Raw genomic sequence first — 22,992 nt, 5'->3', positions numbered from 1 at the left:
GTTTTAAAGTTTCAAACATAATTTTAGAAAGTTACTTTAAAAACAGTTGACTTTTCCAAACAGTGTTCATTATGTATATTGTTGAATTATTTATTTTGTTGATTCGTCCATATCAAAATATTTTTCTTCTCTGTTGAGGCATATGATAGAAAGATATCATATCGAACGTACTTAATCTGAGGTCCAACGTCCGTGAACTTTTCAATATTTGAACTTCTATTTTGGAACCACGTAAAAGGATCAATATATGAATCTGTTATTCTTCTCCATTGTTGAAGCATATGATAAAAAGATCATAACATGTCATTTTTCGTATCGCATGTATTATCAGCCCTCGAGCCATGCGTCTCTTGGGCTGATATTGAACCTAAGGCTGATAAAACATGCGATATGAAAAATGCCATGTAATAATCTGATAATCTAAGCAAAATTTTCAAAGTCAATAGACCATTACTAAGGGAGCGGAGCCAAATTATCTCCATGGATATGAGATATGCCACTGCTTATACATACAACTGCATACCAAATATCATTGACCTAACACTTATGGTTCCCCATAAACTAACCTTATCACAAAATAAAACATTTAAAATAAGCAAAACCGTCAAAATCAATAAACCATGACTGAAGGGATACGACAAAACGGGAAATGAGATGTGCCAATGCTAATAAAAACTGTATACCAAATATGATTGACCTACCACTTATGGTTCACTAAAAACTAGACCTAATCACAAACTGATAAATTGTTAACGCTGCTGCCGCCGACGCCGGAAACAGCATACCTATGTTTCGCTTTTTGACTCCATCAAGGCGAAACAAAAAATGAAAACAACACTGTAAAATCCTCGTGTCTGAATCCCACCCCTTGAACTACCTGCAACAGGAACACCTAAAGCACAAACATTGAAAGTCAAATCAGCTTTATACTTTAAGACTATTTAAATGTTTATTTTATTTTTCAGACAAGCACAAATCTGTCGTATATCAATGTTTGAACATTGTATTTTGGTATTTTTGAATTGTATTATAATTTTTTTTTATACTGGATTCTTTCATTTGATCATATCGACCATTGACACCAATGCAGGCACTGGGTTGATGCTGCTGCCGTTTGTTTATCAATTCACCAAGGTATCATCAGCCCAGTAGTCTGTACCTCGGTACTGTTATGATTACCTCAGGCAAATTATTTGACTTCAGATGGATATTGCTATAATTTGTAGGTCCTTTTTGGTCATATATCCCTTCAACTGTTTCCGTTCGTATACATTCTTGGGTTTTCAGATATTCAGAATTTGGTGTTCCTGATTAAGGGAAATCCAGAAAGGAGCTTTGAAAGCAAGAAATTTATAAAGAGTTGCTTTCATATTGTGTTTTTAGATCTTTCGATATGATACATAATCATCATTCAAAAAGATAAGCGTAGATACAACATGTCACAAATCAAAATGACAAAATAGAAGCATATATTCTCTTCAACAAATAAACCCACAGAAATAATAAGAAAACCACAAACGAATTGGTTGGTGTGAGACAGATACAAGAGTTTAACGATTTTAAAATAGTCTTGTGAATATAAACGAAAGACGAAGAAAGGTGACAAATAATATTGACACTATAAGTTAATGTTAACATATTGAGTTTCTATCATTTGTCCATTTGTGTAGAACAATATAAGATAAATAATGGTAACAGTAGTATACCTCTGTTCAAAAGTCATTAATTGATTGAGAGGAAACAAATCCAGGTTACAAACTATAGCCGAGGTAAACACATCAACTAAGAGAGAAAACAACAGAACTTAGAAGTGCAACAAAAAACAAACGACAATGCAACATACATAGAAACGAACTATATATATGTGTTTATGAACTTTAAAAATTGGACAACTAATGCCTTCAACATCTTGTGCTAAAATAATAAAACAATATTTGTAACAAGAACATTTATTCATTTTTACAACATATATTTTACAGATGTGATTACTTTTCAAATAAAAATTTGGAAACAAAACTATTTAAAAACTGTTTGTTGTGAACATATATTCCATTTAAAAACATTTGTTAAGAAGTTGTAAACAAGCCAGTATGACTTCCAACAACAAGTTTAATACAGTGATACCTGAATGATCCACAATTAGTTTCCTGTATATTTTAAAAGAAATAAAAACAAAGTAGCAATGAGAAATATTTAACTTAAGCCAAATATACCCCTAATTAATCATATATATCACATGAAAAAAAACCTGCCTCAAGTCAATAGCAGTATAAAATGTTATTGTTTACAACATATTACTTATTTCTTGTTATCTACATTTTCATGTCAAATTCACAACATCGTGATATAAAACAAACTTGAACCCTACTTATTTTTTTCAGAAATCAACATGTGTAACTCTAAAAGTGTGAACAAGGTGTGCTTATGCATATCCAATCCAAAACATTTATAACTCAAGGTCATGTTCATGTTGATAAACATCAAAGACATGATACAGATTACTAACTTTCAAACAATTCAATTGTTCATTTAATAGAAAAATGTAAGTTTTAGGGAAGTGTTTTTGATATAACATATTTTATACTAATAATTCTGACTGAATATCACATTTATGGTTTGATCTTTTAAATAATAGTATACAAAAATAAATCATATTTTATATTTAATTATAAAAATCTATAAATACAACAACTATAAATCAACTTTTTTTTCAAATGTATTAAAAACACCAGTATATTAAGAACATCATTAGACCAACATTTAAAATAAATGTTTAAGGTTTGCAAGCAGACTCTATTTTATTATGCCTTCCTTAATGTTTTATTGGCACTTTTCATAGACTATAAGTGCAAAATTGCAGCTTTCCCAATACACTTAAGGAAAAAAAAAAGAAGGTGAATTAAAAAAAAAAAGAATTTCTATGTATCTACCCTATTGTTCTCCAAAGAGGAAACCCTAAACACACACTGTTATTTTGTTTGACCTTGCTGAAACGGATATATATATATATAATTGTAAACTGTATTCTGCAAGTCTGGTATTATTAAAAATCTTTATAAAACTATGTTTCAAACTGAAGCATGATGCAATATAATTATAGTTTAAAAATATTTTAGTTTTTATATCTTTTTCTCTTTATCTGTGAGTATTGCATTTGTATCTGATCATATAAGGTATTAAATAAAATTGCACAACAAATGTTTTATTCACAACTAAATGATGTATATAAACATTTGATCATCTCTATACATCTTTCTAGCTATTATCAATACAGCTTCATGAAAGCAAGTCATAAGAGTTCAGGGAATCAAAATCTGCCCAGTAGTCAGCACTGCTGTATGATATAAATTATGACTGATTATGAAAATTTATGAAATATTCCAGGAATGAAATACCTTAGTTGGTTTTGTCAAAACCTTTCAGAGCTCTTTGACTTCATATTTTATTTGGCATTTTCAACTTTTTCAATTGGAATATCACTGATTAGTCTTATCTACACGAAACTCATGCACAAACTCAAGTCAAACTGGCTGACAAAATTTGAATCCTGTTATCTATGATGAGTGTATTTACATAACAAGGAACAAATATAAGATGCACACAGTGTTGACACACAAACTGAATGTAAAACTTGCAGTGTAAATTGAAGAACTGGTTACTTGTTTGAATCAAAGACCATTATCCAAATCCAGATAGAATAAACAGGTATTACTATACTTATTAGTTCAAATTATACAAATTCACATAGTAAGAATAGATGATCATTTCTAATATATGAAAAAGAATCTAAGGCAATTAAAAGGTCCCAAAGTCACCAATAAGCATCAATATCTAAAGTAAGCAATAAAAGCAAAACTAAAGCTTCAACAATTCAAATTAAGTACTTGTGTAAAAATATAAAACAATAACTTTAATATAACACAATGGTATTTGCCATAATATATACACTATATACTTTCAATTACAAATAAGCCTCGTTTTTGGATCTTCCAAAGAACATTTAGATATAAATTCAGCCCTCCCAAAAAGATTGATTTTCCAAAAAATATACTGTATCAAAAAGTAAATAAGTGAACATCCTTTTGTGTTAGACTGATTCTCTTACGCTCTAACTAAATAACCATGATAATTAATCAAAATGTTCGCACTGACAGAGTGTTTCCCCTTGAAAAGGTTATCAATTATGTAGACCTTTGAAAGAATATAAATACCCAGTTCTCTATAAATACTAACTAAATTGAACAAAATATGCCTACAAGAGATTAAAATGCATAAGATTGTATAATGATCACCCTCAATGTGGCAACACAGACATTTTTATTATACTCAAACAGAAAATATCACACTTAAAGACTATCTATTTCAAAATGAAAATAAATTTCTTTTAAGTCCCAAAGAAAAAGTAAAACATACTGTCCTTATATATTATAACAACAATGGAATGGTTTAACATGTTTGTTGGAATAGGACGACTGCCTTTATTTGATCTAGTTATTGTCTAACATGCATGTAAATAAATAACAAAACCTGATTACTAATACTTGAAACATCATTATATTATCAATCTCATATCATTTACTGTCATTAATCTCTATCAAATCTAACAATCAATTCATCACTGATATATTTGTTCATAATCAGACAATTAAAAACAAGATAATTTAAAAAACAAAACATAAATCCCTTGAATAAATTCAGCACACCTGCTGAAGCACATGACTTGTTTGCATATAAGTACAATAAGATAATAATTCAAAATAAAGCTGTTTAACCTTATCCACCTTACATATAAAAAAATAGCTGCATAATGACGATGATGATTATTGTACTTGTTAAAAAATTAAAACTTTCTTTCTACTCTCTCTGTGCATTATCTGCATTTTGGGAATTCAGTTAAGAATGGCATAGGGAATTCAGTTAAAAATGGCATAGGGAATTCAGTTTAGAATGGCATAGGGAATTCAGTTAAGAATGGCATAGGGAATTCAGTTAAGAATGGCATAGGGAATTCAGAAAAGAATGGCATAGGGAATTCAGCTAAGAATGGCATAGGGGATTCAGAAAAGAATGACATATGAGAATGAAAATAATAGCACCAAAATTAGTATCCGAGGGTTTGAAATATACACACAGTAGCTTAACTGTATTGGATTAGTTAAATGTTTACGACTATTTAAAATAATGTGATTGCTTAAATGTTTCATATATGTGATCACATGGACATAATGTTACTTATCCTGTGTCTGTGAATAAAATTCCTAATGATTTTACTGTAAGCAACTTCACCAAAATTTTTATAATCTGTTTTAAGACAAGGCCATAATGCAGTTCATGATAAATGGCTAGGAAAGAGTTTAAAGAAAGTTTTGGTAGCTTAAAAAGCAACATCTGATTTTATGAAAAATTAATAAAATAAAAATAAACAAGAATGTGTCCACAGTACACGGATGCCCCACTTGCACTATCATTTTCTATGTTTACTGGACCATAAAATTGGAATAATATCTCTAATTTGGCATTAAAATTAGAATGATCTTATCAAAGGGAACATGTAAACTAAGTTTCAAGTTGATTGGACTTCAACTTTATAAAAAACTACCTTGACCAAAAACTTTAACCTGAAGTGTAACAGACGGATGAACGAACAGACGGACAGGCGAACGAACGGACGCACAGACCAGAAAACATAATGCCCCTCTACTATCGTAGGTGGGGCATAAAAATAACATTCAAAAGTTGGCTTACTTAATGACAATCCATAAAAAGGTTATATGAACATGTCAAACAGAGTATTTTTTCTAACATAATAATATAGAGGAAGCAACAGGAAGTGATAATTGATCTTAAATTTAACAACACTAAATTCTACAATAATAAATACACATGAACTGACAATTATTACAGCAAACTAACAGTTGCATTGCCATGATTTTTTAAATGATTATGAAAAGCATAACATGTATTAATAAATAATGATTTAAAAGTCTCCTGCACAGGATTAGCATCTGTTTTATATGTGTTCCCTAATAATCTTGGTGCTCAGGATCACGGTCTTCTGCATGCTCTATGGATTGTGCCATGTCATAGTTAGGGGTGTATTCCTGTATACCTTCATCACGCTGAAACTTACGCTGAATCGCAATCTGTAATTGTAATCAGAAAACATTTTTTTACTATTTCACTTTAGTAAGCTTATGAAGAAAAATGTCAGAAAATCTACTTGAAATGTTGCTGAATGCCAGGTTAACAATGATAGTTCTCACAAATCTTTCCTTCTAGTCTTCTACAGTTAATTTTTTCTGGTCTTTGAGAGTGTAAAATGAATACTTATCTTTATTTTAAAAATAAAATCGTAGAATTACACCAAAACCATTTCAAGTATATTATTTTATAGACACATAAATGTCAAACTTATAGAATTCTAAATCACAAACAAATCGATTAATTTATACTGATCTACAGTTCAAATTATAAGTTTTTTATCAGTTTTCATGAAAAGAACAAAAGATGTAAGCATCAAAAGGCAAATATAGCTTCATGCATATAAATAGAAATAAAAAGTAACCACCAGATATATTTTTTTAACAGAGTATTGTGTTAGCTTTCAGAGAGGCTCTGAAACTGAAGTATGACAATACACATAAAGAAATTCTGACATAAAAGAGTGCATACCTTTGAAACCAATATTTGACTATAAAAAAATAACAGTTCATGTGGACCACAAGGCTTCCATTTTCAGTACTGGACATAGTATAGATTGATTGAGTGATTATAAAAATGATTTGATGAAAAATCTAAAAAGGTTTTAAAAGAAAAAATTGTCAGAACTACGTTGTTATAACTAGAACATGTGTGCACATGTGCACAGGTAGGAAATTTAATTATGCATCCTACATTTCTTTAAAAAATGCAAAAATTATCATTGATACCTGTATCTAACGTTCATTTAAAGAATTTTGTTGAAGAAATAATGTGGAAAGAGCTTCTTCACTCAGTTGTACTTTGTAAATGTACACGGATTTTACGCATCCATTTCTGGTCCATGTTTTACCATTGTCAAGTCAACATCAGGAATTAGGAAAATGTTATTTTAAAAACGAAAGTAAAGTTTTGGAAATGTCATTTTGCACAAATAAAGAGTTTAAGGCAGATATGATCATGAGCACGCTGATGTACACACTTCCAATGTTGCACTGCCAATTTAACAGTTTACGTCAGAACATCAAATTCATATCAAATTAAAGTTCAATATCCTTTCTTTTTAAATCTAATGTCAATCATTGGGATGACCATCTGATTACCATAATGGCCTTTAGTGAAAATAAGTCTTCAGGGATTGAAATCGGGGTCAGATATAAAATGTCCGGCTGGTTCAAAAAAAATTTGAAAGCCCTGGTAGACCCCACGGGCCAAATATTTTTATTTAGAAAGCCACTTTATTCCTGTGAGACAATTACCTGTCACTGGTTAATACCATCATTTCGGACAAAAGCTGTACTGCAGTATGTAAAGATGACTGTGTAATTAAAATCACATCAAAAGTATTAATATGTGTAAAACAGACTACTGTCATGGAAACACATTTAATAAACTTAGGAATTTTTCATTGGACATCTGTTAATTAGTAGTGCTTTTCAATTTTAACATATCAGGATAATGGTTTAGTGTATGTAATCCAATGACTATCAAACTAGTGAAAAATTAAGGATGATTGTTTGATAAATTGTTGGATGTTCAAAATACTACAAAAGGTATATCATTGTTTGAATAAAATAGTCTCCTAATTTCAATAGGCACACACAAAGTGTTGAATATTGAAAGCAGAGAAAACAACTTTGTTTACAATGTTTTTTCAAAGATCTTGTTTTTGGTTTGGTTAAATATCCGAAATGTTCTTTTAAACATTTACAAAGATTTACCTTTTTCAGTGTTAAAAGTTGTTATTGCTATATAGTTATCATTAGGATAAATGTATGTATGGATGAATTGTAATTTTTTATTTAGAATTTTGGCTGAAGTTCTTTGTATCAACATGGTCAAGCCCCTTTTGGTATTTAACATCACCACTAAAGGGGGTCCTATTTGGTAAACCATTGTACACCCACAAATGTATACCTAATTTCTATGTTACTGGCTATTGCATTTTGTTTCAAGATTTGATAAAAAAAAAATGTAATAAAAACCCTGAAACTTTAAAAGCAGTTATATAACACTTAATCATTATACCAGTTATAATGACGTAAAAAATCAACTGAAATTACATTTATACTTTTCTTATAAAAAAATAAGGAAATATCTTAGAACATCATGTTTTATAAAGCAAGGTTGAAAGCACCCTATGATCATGTTTTCACTCATGTATAAAAATACATTTTACAAAATATGCATTCAATTTGGAGGCAATTGCCTTTTCTTTTTTTATGCAAATGATGAAAACATGATAGAGGAATCATCGTCACCAAATTAAAAAAAAAACTGCTGTGCAAATAAAAAAATGCATGCTTTAAAATAGATACACTAGCTAATACACAAAGAAATTAAACACACACTAGGTAGAAAACAAATCTTGAAAGAGAACAATACCTCAATGAAGTCTGGAGTACGACACCTTACTATAACGGTCAGGGCGAGAAGGAGACGACGGCTCTTCATCATAAGCTAGAGGATATTCCCTGGGTTTTTGGGGTGATGTGTGACTACGCAAGGCCATCTAATAAGAAAAGTAAACCAACTAATAACATGCAAGGTGCATGCACAGAAGTTACATTAGAAGTAGCTTGATTTTCTTTTTAAAATAAACAGTTCTAGATTTAATGCAAAGAAATTTAGCTGCTTCATCAAAATGGTTTTAAAATTTACTCTTGTCAGAATGAGAGCTTGAGAGTTTCAGATTTCACAAAAAATCATGTACAATATCTCATTTCAGTTTCCTTGTTAGAGAAATAATAGTTAGTCTTACAGTGCATAGAAGCATGCTAACCAGAAAATAAATCTAGAATGGCTGCTTTTACATGTTTAAGCAATGTCTCAAATCAATATGTAAAATATGTAGAGGTATATACAGTACGGTTCATACCTTAAGTTGTGACGGTGTAAGCCTGCTGAAAGTTTCTCTGTCTAAACCATACACAACAGCATTTACAGCACCTACAGGAAAGTCAATAATGGCAAACTTAAAAACACACAAACATTGTACTAGACAGTAATAAATATAACTATAGCAAATCTAAACTAAGAAAAACTGTGTGCACAAAATATTTGTTTTCATATCAAGAATATTAAACATGACATTGTGACTGTAGTTTATTTTTTCCATTTCCGTAATAAAGATAAAATAATGATATTGCCCTTCACTTAATATAAAAGATAAGGATTCTGATTAAAAAAAACATGTAAATTAAACTTCAAAGACAGAATTTGCACTACAAATTATTATATCTAAAATCTGCATAATTAATAATCTTTATACATTAGTGATGAATAACAGGGCACTTCACCAGAGACTTCAATCTATTAAAAGGCATGCTGATTCAATGCTGCTCATCTTTAAGTATTGCATTGAAGTTCTAATGGTATGCAGTGTTACATAAACAGCTAAAAATACTCAAATCTTAAAATCTATTGCTTCAGCCACTTAAGTGGACAAGTCACAGAAAGACAAATACCATACCTTGTAATGGAGAAGATAAAGCTTGTAGCACAACCAGAGCAAACACTGGAGAATCTGGTGCAACAGCATTCTGTATCCTGAGTATAAAAAGAAATACATGTATTACACATTTTTGTCTATATTTCTTGAACTTTAATTTTTTGGATAAATAAGCAGAGTTAAAACTTTATGCAATTTGTTAACAAAAAAACACTTTTCTGTGCTTACTTTCTGCCCAGCATTTTACACCCTCTGCTACTTTTACTGAATATACTTTAGTGATGTTTTTGCAGGAACCAACTTACATATAAGCATTTTATCTAGTTCATCAATAAAATACTACTGCATAACAATTGAGAAATTCTTTGATGTAGTAAAGTGTTTCTCTCTTTTCATCCTTTTTTTAAATGTTATTGTATAATTTGCACAAAAATTCAGTTTAGGAGCAAGATGGCCATATTTACACATCATACTGGTAAACTCAAACATATAACCTTTATCAGACATTCTACCATGACTACAGATTCTTAATCTTTTCAAAATAATTATTCACAGAATAGCCTTTGTGTCATTAAGTAGACTTCCATAGGTTTTAACTGGATAATTCAGTCAAGATTGACTAAGATCAAGTGAAAAATTTGTCAAGACTATTCCAAATTGCATAATGAACCATTGTGAATGCACATACTTGATATGTAAATCAGGATCTGATATTTTCGAGAAAACATGTACAGTCGACTCTCGTTATCTCGAAGTCGGCCGGACCGGAGAAATATTTCGAGATACACATAGTTCGACTCAAACGAAAACCGGAAGTTTGACTGAACAAGGGACACAACTCTTGCTTAGCATGGTAAAGCTAAAATAAATCCGGGTGAATATGGGAAGGGGATCGATATTCTGGTATCAGATCGATGTATTTGTATGTCATGGTCTTTCGTTATTATAATAACATTGTTTTACCTATTCAATTGTTTCAGTTACAATTGTTTCCTATGGCTTTTATCCGAGAGAGTAATTTCCAATCGATAGTTTCGTAATTCAGGTCGTTTAAAGTTGACAAAATTGTTTATTTTCGGAGACAATAGACTTTAGAAAATTTAGATTCCTCTTCGTTTTGTTTTATCTCACTCTTTCTTTTAATAAAAGAAAATACAACAAGATTAAAGACGCCGATTGAGTAGTTTTTAGGTGATCATCAACGGAAGTCATAATCCTTACTTTATACACACCCAAGCTCATTAGTGTAAATCACAATTAATTGTTTTGTAAACATTTTAAACACTTTTTCATGAACATAAACAATGTATCACTAATTATTTATAAAAATTCTATAAAAGATAATCTTAGGTTAACACTCGTGGAAATAGCATGTCATAAATCAATACAGTGGTCAGTGACTGGAAATTTAATTACACGTGTATTGTCAGATTAACTCTTCAATCCATTTAAATGCCGGAGGTCATGTTTTGACATATGTGTTTTAGTTCGAGATAAATAATGAATTTTGAATGCTTTTGTTAACCTTGGGATTGTAAATTTAGTTCGACTCAACCGAAATTTCGACACATCCAATTTCGACTCATCAGGAGTCGAATTACATACATTTATATGGAACAAAGTTGGGGACCACGTGAAAACTTCGACTCATCCGAAATTTCGAGTCAACCGAGTTCGAGACAACGAGTGTTAACTGTATTTATTCTAGTTTTTGTAAATACTTAGTCCACATTTTTTAAACATCAGTGTGCAAGCTATTCACATGCAAACATTTACAAACTACTTATCGATGATAATACAGAAACAGCAGTGTTGTGCACTATTATTTAAAATAGTAATACAAAAGTACCAGGGTTGTGCACTATTATCTACAATTTGGTTATTATATCCATTCTTTACCTATTTATCAGTGGAAATATAGAAACAGCAATGTAAACAAAAGGATAAGCTGTTAGAGGCTTGATATCCTCCTTTAACATTTGTTTCTGTCTTTCTGTGTCTGGATCATAAGTACCTTGCCAGCTGGAGGCCTGTAATTAAAGGTAAATCTTATTGTATTAAACCTCATTTTAAAATGAATGGGGAATGCATCCATGTGACACAGGTGATTTCACCTGCTTGCATATCATATGAAGTTATACAAGGACATAACTGAAGAAATGTAAATGTGACACTACCAAAATTTGTACTGATTTGTTTTTTATGGTAATGCATTGTGCAACAGTTTCAAAAAATTTTATTGAGGCAAACTAAAGGTAGAGAAAGGAAACAGCATTTTTTTCATTTTTTTAAAGGGGCATAACTCTAAAATGGTAAAAGTGATGCCACCAAAATTCATACTTGATTTGTGGATTTTTTTGCAATAAGCATTGTGTTAAAATTTCATATCATTTAGTTGAGGCAAACTGAGGTTGGAGAACAGAAACCAATGTTGGAACGTACAGACAAAGGTAAAACTGCTTTCTGCTAGTACATGTACAACATAATGATTCATACTTTTATAATGCTAGCTCACATAGTGAAAGTCCACACAATGAAAGGTCATCCCATACAGAAATATCTTTCAGATTTTGAGCCTGACTATTCACCATTTTTTTCTCACTCCTTTATATCCTGTTCTTGAAGATTAAACCCATTCTAAAGTTCTATTAGACCCAGCAGAGGGTCGAACCCATAACCTTATTCATACCAGGCAAGCTAATTACCATATGACATTATGACTACTGAGACAATTAATATACACTGGTCTTTCTGATTCTCAAATATTTGTTTTATCTAAAGTATTTTTGTTTCTGATATATTTAAGAAGTCTAAAAACTTACCTTTCTATATAAGCTGTATACAATGTATGAATATGTGATAACTAATCCTATCAATATAACAAACAATGGTCCATAGTATCTGAAATGTGGAAGAAATAGTTGTATTTCCATGTGCTCATGTCAACACAATGCCATAATTAAAGGTGGGGTAGGATAAAACAATGTTGGCCTGACATAAATCGGTTTGACCTTAGTAATTAATGATGTCATAACTAGGGTACTATATATCTTTGATCAAACTAAATTTTAATTGATCATGAAGTTGATTGAATTTAAGTGATGAACTCATCAAGGATAAAGTATGGATCAAGAAAACCTTTTACAAGCTACAACAGACTTTTATTATATTACATTTTTCTTTAGGATATCATTAAATAACAATATGAAGCTAAGACTGAATAAACTTTAAAATAGTTGAGTCACATGCTTGATTAAACTCACATGATTTTGCTGTTGAATATAGATTAAAAAGTCTACAGATGATACTTCTACTTCCATATCACGATATGAAGGGGCACTACTCAATAACTGTAAAAGTGATGCCTCCCAAATTTGAAAATGATCTGAGTTTTGAGGTAATCAACATAGTGAATAAGTTTCATTACATTCGGTTGAGGCAAACTAAATTTAACAGAACAGAAACCAATTTTGGGACGTACATACATTCAGATGGACATGTGCAACACTAATTGTCCCCTCTGCTGTGGCAGGGGCATACAAATATTAATCTACAATTCCATTCCTTTTTTCCACAAAAAGGTAAAGTTATAAAGGTAAGTCTGAATAACTTCCTGATAGTGAATATATAGACTACCTGATGTGTCACATCTGTCTTACCCAGCCAAATACTTACATGCCTACTCTCCAACCAATATCAGACTCTATCCAGCTAGAAAACAACAAATAAATATTTGGTTTTGATAAATTAAAGTTATTTATTGAAACATATTGATCAAGTAACACATCTAATATAACACAGCAATATTTCAATGCCTGCTTCTCAAAAATTGGATGTCACTGCATTGTTGGGTTTGAAAATCCATCTGCTCCTGTATTATGCCACTCTATATATAATAGAGTGAATTAAATTTGGAACAGTTTTCAAGGTTCACACCATTTGTCTTTGATGGGGTGTTTATTCTAATATTTTTGCAGTATAGCCACTCAAAGAGCAGTCACTTCTTTATTTGTTTATGTTCTGATATGCACAATTAATAAGTTTTCAATATATTTGTTTTTACTAAGAAAGTGAAGTTTTAAATAACACTATCTCAATAATAAGTACATGACTTACCACCAAGCACCTGCAGGTCCATAATGGTCATTTATAAATGGAAGAAGTGACAATACCAATGATACTCCCCAACAGAACACATGGTATAACCTAAAATTAAAACTAGATAATTAATACTACATTCCAGAGCATTGTTTAACCAGATGCTCCGCAGGGCGTAGCTTTATACAACCGCAGAGGTTGAACCCTGAACGGTTGGGGCAAGTATGGACACAACATTCAAGCTGGATTCCGCTCTAAATTTGGATTGTGATTAAATAGTTGACACAGCATAGGTTTCTGACACAGAATGAATGTATTCAAATGAACTTAAAATTTTTGTTTTCTCTTAGAGCAATTCACTATGCTGTTGAATATTAATCCTCTCAAAAAAATGTTTGAAGACATTTTCTTTTTATTTATGAAATTTTAAAATGAGAAAAATTGAACCCAATTTTTTATTCACATCCCCCTTTCCCTTATTCCAAAACTAATTTCAATTTAAATATTCTAATGAAGTTTGCAACAATTACTACTCATTTAAATACATCATAAAATATTAAGATGTAAAAAAACTGCTTGTTATCACTGAATGGTAAAGATTATTTAAATTTATCAGTTGGTAGAAAAAGTGAATATACATTGTATATTGTATACAACAAAGATTTAAGTTGATTCTGGACAAAGAAAGATAACTCCAATTTAAAAAAATTCTTGCAGATATTTCTTGCTTACTATACTGGACAAAGAAAGATAACTCTTAATTAAAACAAAATTTGCTATTTCACAATATTGTGAAATTAGATATTTCTTGCCATTGCACAATACTGTGCAATTGAAAAGACTTGCTATTGCACAATACTTAATATAATAATTTTAAATCCTGATTTGGACCAACTTGAAAACTGGGCCCATAATCAAAAATCTAAGTACATGTTTAGATTCAGCATATCAAAGAGACCCAAGAATTTAATTTTTGTTAAAATCAAACTTAGTTTAATTTTGGACCCTTTGCACTTTAATTTAAACCAATTTTAAAACTGGACCAAAAATTAAAAATCTACATACACAGTTAGATTTGGCATATCAAAGAACCCCAATTATTCAATTTTTGATGAAATCAAACAATGTTTAATTTTGGACCTCGATTTGGGCCAACTTGAAAACTGGGCCAAAAATCAAAAATCTAAGTACATTTTTAGATTCAGCATATCAAAGAACCCCAAGGTTTCAATTTTTGTTAAAATCAAACTAAGTTTAATTTTGGACCCTTTGGACCTTAATGTAGACCAATTGGAAAACGGGACCAAAAATTAAGAATCTACATACACAGTTAGATTCGGCATATTAAAGAACCCCAATTATTCAATTTTGAAGAAATCAAACAAAGTTTAATTTTGGACCCTTTGGGCCCCTTATTCTGTTGGGACCAAAACTCCCAAAATCAATATCAACCTTCCTTTTATAGTCATAAACCTTGTGTTTAAATTTCATAGATTTCTATTTACTTATACTAACGCTATGGTGCGAAAACCAAGAAAAATGCTTATTTTGGTCCCTTTTTGGCCCCTAATTCCTAAACTGTTGGGACCGAAACTCCCAAAATCAATACCAACCTTTCTTTTGTGGTCATAAACATTGTGTTTAAATTTCATTGATTTCTATTTACTTTAACTAAAGTTATTGTGCGAAAACCAAGAATAATGCTTATTTGGGCCCTTTTTTGGCCCCTAATTCCTAAACTTTTGAAACCAAAACTCCCAAAATCAATCCCAACCTTTCTTTTGTGGTCATAAACCTTGTGTCAAAATTTCATAGATTTCTATTAACTTAAACTAAAGTTATAGTGCGAAAACCAAGAAAATGCTTATTTGGGCCCTTTTTGGCCCCTAATTCCTAAAATGTTGGGACCAAAACTCCCAAAATCAATACCAGCCTTCCTTTTATGGTCATAAACCTTGTGTTAAAATTTCATAGGATTCTATTCACTTTTACTAAAGTACGAGTGCGAAAACTAAAAGTATTCGGACGACGACGACGACGACGACGCCAACGTGATATCAATATACGACGAAATTTTTTTCAAAATTTGCGGTCGTATAAAAAGCTTCAATATCAAGTAATCTTGATAACAAATGTACATACTTTCAAAAAAATACTTAATGCGACATTTTCAATACAAATTTCAATCCACATTACAGACCCTTTTTAAATGTACTGGAACTCTCCAAATATGCTGTTTTTGATAGATATATATTAAAAGGTTTTGTCACACTGAAGTAACTGTCAAAAGACATGTTTTTTTTGTATAACATAGAACATTGTAGTAGTCTTTGTTCTTATCCCTAAGTGTAACATCTATATTCTTTACAGCAATTCTAAAATTGTTAATATTTGCGTATGAAAAATCTTACCATTCGAACTTCTCTGTAGTTGTCCTTCTAACAACATTCATAAATAAGTTAAATGTTATACAGGCTACCCATAACAGAACAGAAAAATCTGAAAGTATACATGTATGTAATATAAGACAAAATAATGGATGAAGAATATTTCTAATTTGAAGGTTTATTGTACTGAGAAATAAGTATCATCTTGTATACTAAGATCAAAACTTCTTTCAAATGTCATTAAAATGTTAAGAAATTTATTTTTTTAATTCTTATTAAGAGAAAATAAAAAGTATCCTAACTGAAGTTGTTTGGTTATCAAAACAAGTTTTACTTACATGGGTATAAACTGAATGTTTTATTATATTTCTCATTTAGAAATTATATTTTACCCTTTTACTTTAATTTTGATATATCAAGACATGATTGATTTGACAATGACTATAGCTGTGGAGGTAGGGACCAACTGCATGCCAAAAATGATGCATTGCAATTAGTGGTTCCCCTGAAACTGACCCAATCACTAACTTTAACATGTACACTATGTAGAAGTCAATTGAAATGACTAAGGGGAGGAGGTCACATAAAGTCCATTGAGATGAGATGTATTCAAAGTCATCCTAATGCAACTGCATACCAATCATCATTTAATTAACACCTGAGGTTGCTCTTCAACTGATCTAATCACAAACTTAAACAAATTGTATATTTTTATGATGCTAGAAACAGCAAGCCAAAGTCAAAAATTAGTTTTACAGATTAATGTTTTTATGTACTCAATTGCTCACCTAAATAGGCATTTGGTTGATAACCGTCTCATTGGTAATCATACAACATCTCCTTAATTATGCTTCAACTTATATCGGTAAAAACTTCTTAAAAAATGTCCAGAAAAAAAAGGAACTTGACATGAAGCTCAGATAAAGATCTTTCAATTTCTGTATTACTGAGAACAAAGTACATTATGTAAGTAAATAGAGAAAGTGTAATAAAATAGAGAATCGAAATGGGGAATGTGTTTGTTTTGCAATTAAATATATATGTTGCCATATGTGCATGTAAAAGTAGTGTTTGATATTCATATCAATGGTGATAATTTTGTTTAAAAAAAACACCATCTAATCAGTAATGAGAAATATTTTTGTTGTGTAAAATCATAAAATAGTCCTCACAAGTCTTCTTACCAAAAAATTGTAAAAACCAAGCTTGAAAATGACAAGTGGCTCCATCAGGAACAAGACCTCCCTGAAATATAAAAAAAAAATAATCACATTTTCATTTTAACATGCTAAAGGAGCAATTTAATTACATTTCAATTTCAACTTTTTGTTAGAATTATTATAAAGATACTATAGTTATTAAACGTAAAGTTTGATATTTTCTTTGTTATTTGAAGAATTTGGTGTTGATAGCATACCTTTTTGGTTGTTTATTTCTGCTGAATAAATTCAAAACTTTTATAGACTCCAAACAACTAATTCTTTAGAAAAACAAACTTTTTAAACTTCTCTGAAATCACAAATACCTATGTGTTTCTTTAATACTAAATAATATAGTTTAGAAAATATCAAGAATAACAAAAATAGTTGTTTAATTTTACAAGTTTAATTGATAATGGCCAGTTACTTATTCTCACTGAAGTAAAAATCAAAGTAATAAGTTGAGCAAGAAACAAAGGCAAATATGTATTTACCATACTTCATGTAACTTATTGTACAGTACAATTTCTAAACTTTATATAAACAAAATATTTTCAATGAGATTGTAAAGCATTTCCTATCAGGACTAATAATGATATACTTACCATCAAATAGGCAATGGAACAAAAAAATGCTGCTATACTGAGGTATAAAATTAATCTCTGTAAGAAGACAAGTTATAATAAACACATAGAATAAATTTTACAAATAGTGTGTCTTTTTATAGATACATTTTAATACCATTTAAGGAGAGCTGATTCAGTTTCACATTGTTTTGTCTTATTCTATGGTGGAGATAGAGATAAGATTTTATTTTAAAATAAAACAAAGGTTTCTATGCTTACATCTATGTCACTTTGTCATTGGAAGATTGCTGTCTCATTGACAAACATACCAAATTGAGAATTATAAAATTTTTGTTGATTTTTTACACTCTTTTTCCCCCAACTCATATATATATATATTCATAATCAAACATATTTTTTGGCATATCATTGCATAAAAGGTTAGATTCATTGCAGCTTTAAAAGGTTTTCAATTTTGCTAATATTTCATGAGAGTTGACTTTTATAGGCCTTTCTACATTAATCTGTAAAAATTTGATTATAATGGCTATTTTAGACGTGTTCTCTCCAAAAATTTTGGATAGCATCACATTTGGCGTAAAAAAAGTAGTATTTTTTTCAATGTAATTTGTCGCGTCGTGGCAATGCTCTATTTCCATTATGATATATGTGTTATTGTTTATTACAAAATGTACTATTTTGTTTGTATGCTATAGGTCCTTATTTGGTGAATAAAATGTTCTATTCAACCATATTCTTTGTGTCAATATTGTTGCAGAGGCAGAATTTCTAATAGAAAATCTCTAAAAATCATGTCTACAATGTGTTTTATATGGTTGTTGCTGCACACTTTGGGGAAATTAACTTCCTATATTTTTTTAAGAAAAAAATTAGCAACATTCAATTGATTTTTTAAAAACATGATAATAAATTCATGTAAGACAACAAAATTTGTGTTCTGTTCCATTTGTAAGTGACAGAATATTTTTTATTCATTCAATGACTAATTTAGTGCAATAGTCTAATTTTTAACTTTTTAGTCCTGTGTGATTTAAAAAGGATTAAAAATCAATTCAGTTAAAGCAGTTTATGCTGGTCCAGGTTGCTAGAAATAGTGAACATAATATAATGAGTTGTACAATAGTCTACATAAATTTGATTGAACTAAAAAATATGTTAAAACAAAAAAATTTTGTAACTTCCTTGACAAATTATTCTTTACCTGTGCAAAAACTGTATATTTCTTGAACAGCCATATCACAACTATCATAAAGAAACTGAAATTAAAATCATGAATCTGATTATGTATGTTTAAATATGACGAGGTTGGATTTTAAAAAGTGGTACCCCACTCAATAACGGCAAATACTTAAATTTTTGTATTTGCTGCTGGACCATGATAAACAACTATCCATCCATTAAAAAAAAAATATGTGGCAGAGTTTATGGGATAAATCAGAAATTTAAAATTTAAAAAGTTGATTCCATCGATTTATTTGTGATATTACAAAACAAATACATGTAAAATGTACTACATACTTAAGAAAGGAGATTCCAACTATTGGACTCCAACCCTTCAAATAACTCTGTCTTTATCAAACAATGCATATACATGCCCATGTAGAGCTGGGTGTCTTTATCAAACAATGCATATACAAGTCCATGTAGAGCTGGGTGTCTTTATCAAACAATGCATATACAAGTCCATGTAGAGCTGGGTGTCTTTATCAAACAATGCATATACAAGTCCATGAAGAGCTGGACCATTTACCTCATACATGTTAAAGCTGAATACATTTGAATTTAAAACTCTCTTAAATACATATATTATTTTATTTTTATTGGATAAATATATATAGTAACCCACTGAATAAATACATTTTTGTAACATGTTTTGTTTACTATTGTCAATATATATAAGTTAACATTTACCATCCTACTAAAGATAAGGCTCCTGTTGTCCTTCTAACTGCTATAACAACATCCTACAAATACAAACAATTCTTCAGTTTAATCTCAATTACATGCACAATGTACATCAACTTATACATGTTATTCATAACAAATAGCTGTAAATAATGATTACATTTATTCAGGCATAATTATTACATTTGTTTATATGGGGACGAAGTCCCCAATAACAGTAGAAAATTCAATAAAAAAAAAAATCGGGAAAATTTCCCGAATTTTTCATTGTACATTACTAATGAACTCAAAATCATTCAATTTTTTTTATGTCATGTTTTGAAATCCCGGACCTGCGCAGAAATCTACAATGTACTTCCTTTTTCCGGTTTTGTTTGTATGAATCTTTAAGAAAAATATATATTTACCAGTCTAGCTTTAATAAATAGGAAGGAATGCAATATCAATTTCATTTTTAATAATTACTTGATATGAAAAAACGTTACCTGATGATAGTGTTTCTTTGTTTACATTGCATATGACGTCATAACTTAAATAACGTCACAACTAAACTCCCTAACAACAGAACCAAAATCGAAAACGTTACGGTATTTCCGTTTCTTTTTCTAACAAATATTTAAGTTACAAAAAATAATTCATACAGACTTCGTCCCCATTTACAGGTAATGCCTGCCTCATATTACATGTAGTTTTCAGAAGAAAGAGTAAGATTACTACAGTTGTATATACATGTAAAATGATGTATGAGCTATATTTTCAGGGTTTCCGCTGGCGGTCGCCATTTTCGCAATTTGCGAAAAAATTATAATTGTGGCGATTAAAATTCGTCATTGGCGAAAGAATTTGGCGAAAGAAATATATATAACGATTTATTTTCAGCCATCTTGTTTATTTACTTTTTCGAGTTTCTCTGACTTTACCGATCAGACAATACTCGGAATTCACCTTGAACTCGTTAAGATTTTGACAGAAAATCAATAATCAGCTGATTGCATTTATAGCTATTGTCAGCTACCGACATCAAAGGACTAATTAATAAAGGTGTTGATTGTATGATATGGTTAAATGGCTTCTGTCAAATGTCACAAAGGGATTTATAACCGCGTTGCGACGCACGTGTTAGAAGCAAAATTGTTTACGCTTCCTCTCCTTCTTTTAATGATAGTCCAGAAAAGAACTGTTGTTATGACGAAAAATGTTCAAAAGCAAGGAAGGTCTCTGATTTTAATCTTTATCATTTAACTTTCAGTAGATCTTTAATTTGCGTGGGAACTTTAAAGTCGTTTTACTGACACACGTGATTCAAACATATAGTTTGACTTTATTACGAAGGTTAGAAGTAGAAAAGAAAACTGTTGTTATGAAGAAATCTATTCAAAAGGTTGGTATGAGAATAACCCTTCAATGTAATGACTACACCTTGCAAGAGGGGTCAACTTCAAGTGATAAGGTGTTTTGTTTTGTTGTAAAAAACCCTGTATTTTCAACATGCTAAATGTTAATCACAAATTATTACGGTTACCATAGTATTAAAACAATCTGCAGGGAGAATTTTTAAGAATTGTCATCTCACTAAGACCTTTTTAGGTAATTTATACCTTCTTTGTAATTTCATGTCCTGAAATCTAAACAGTATTGGCAGTATTAACATGTGAAAGGGGAAAAACTCAATAATTTCAGTTTGATTATAGAGAAAACAAAAATATAAAAAAGCAGAAAATTAGCACTGCAAAATAAAACATGAAAAGTCATAATTTCCTAGTTAGGTTATAAAACATGTAAACAGAAGCTTTTTGAGAAATAAAATAAATGATAAAAAGAGATGAAATTACAATTCATTAAATAAATAATTTGCTTTCCATGAAGGTGCTGATTGAGAAGTTTAGTCCTGTTTTCTACTGTTGATGAGGAAGTGTTTATATTTAGACATGATGTACATTGTAGGAAGGTAGGAAATAAACAGTTTATTCCTAGATTGATTATAGTCCAAATAATTATGACGTCTTGAAAGGCTATTATAATTTTTTTCTTTGATGCCTTACATCGACCATGTAAGGCGTCAAAGAAAAAAATTATAATAGCCTTTCAAGACGTAATAATTATTTGGACTAACATTGAGTACATCATGTCTAATTCATTATTCTAACATCTTTTTTTTTAAAATGACAATATAAAAAAAAAAAATAAGAATATACCTCCAAACAATTACAGACATTTTTACATGTACATCCTTATAGCAATTGAGAAATCGAAAACATTTCGAAATCACAAATTATTACAACTGTGTCACAAAAAGCACCATTTCCATCAAAAGTTTGTTGAAAAAAACTTTTGTAGAATTTGACAACAGCAGTATGCCATTAGATAAAGTTATAGAATTTGTTCTCAGGGTTCTTTACTTACACATTGGTGAGGATTATCAGGAAATATTGTGCACTCTAATTCGGTGACATTTTCCATTTTTCTGTTTACATGAAAAATACTTTACGAATCTCCAAATGGGAGAGTTCATTAACATAAAAATATTTGTCGTTCCTAGTACAGTATGTCTCCATATTTTAAAGACTAAATTAAAAATAACAATATTCCCTAAACAATCATAGATATGTTAAATTAACATGTACATCCTAAATAAGTTATAACAATTGAGAAAACGGCATAGTATTTTATTAATTATAACTGCGCATCATGTAAATATAACGGAATTTGATGAGACTGTTATTAAAGAGAGAGGGTTAGCGCTATAGAACCAGGTTTAATCCACCATTTTCTACATTTGAAAATGTCTGTACCAAGTCAGGAATATGACAGTTCTTGTCTATTCGTTTTGATGCGTATTGTTATTTGATTTTGCCATGTGATTATGGACTTTCCGAATTGATTTTCCTCTGAGTTCAGTATTTTTGTGATTTTACTTTTTACTTGTTTACCTTATATATAATATTAATGATTTACCACTTCATGTTAAACAATCCAACATGGATTTATATGCTGATGATTCAACATTGCATTTTCATGATAAAAACATTTTAAAAATAAACAGATTAAAATGCTACAATATTTGGTGTAACAATAACAGTATGAAAATCAATGCACAAAAAACTAAGTGTATGACATTGGGTTCAAAACAAAAACTTACACAACTATCAAAATTATGTATTACCGTC

The 22,992-nt window shown here is 30.1% G+C and overlaps 1 protein-coding gene across 2 annotated transcripts; it reads right to left on the bottom strand.

Annotated features, from left to right (window-relative positions):
- Window positions 1-1,933: 1,933 nt before the first annotated feature.
- Window positions 1,934-22,330, bottom strand: LOC134712321 (cyclic AMP receptor-like protein A). 2 transcript variants are annotated; one of them, XM_063573760.1, is made up of 14 exons: window positions 22,229-22,330; window positions 19,832-19,884; window positions 19,122-19,176; window positions 17,939-17,995; window positions 17,319-17,379; window positions 16,159-16,246; window positions 13,766-13,855; window positions 13,325-13,360; window positions 12,472-12,550; window positions 11,549-11,679; window positions 9,671-9,747; window positions 9,077-9,147; window positions 8,584-8,710; window positions 1,934-6,143 (listed from the first exon to the last, which is right to left on the bottom strand). In XM_063573760.1, exons 1-13 carry the CDS (start codon window positions 22,283-22,285, stop codon window positions 8,585-8,587), a joined length of 981 nt encoding a protein of 326 aa, XP_063429830.1. In that variant the 5' UTR covers window positions 22,286-22,330; the 3' UTR covers window positions 1,934-6,143; window position 8,584. The 2 variants fall into 2 exon arrangements, with proteins under 2 accessions (XP_063429830.1, XP_063429831.1); XM_063573761.1 differs by lacking the exon at window positions 8,584-8,710.
- Between the last annotated feature and the right edge of the window lie 662 nt (window positions 22,331-22,992).

This window comes from Mytilus trossulus, chromosome 3 (genome assembly GCF_036588685.1).
Source record: "Mytilus trossulus isolate FHL-02 chromosome 3, PNRI_Mtr1.1.1.hap1, whole genome shotgun sequence".
Classification (NCBI taxonomy): domain Eukaryota; kingdom Metazoa; phylum Mollusca; class Bivalvia; order Mytilida; family Mytilidae; genus Mytilus; species Mytilus trossulus.
Note: the sequence above shows the minus strand (reverse complement) of the source record. Positions and strands in the feature narration are given on the sequence as shown.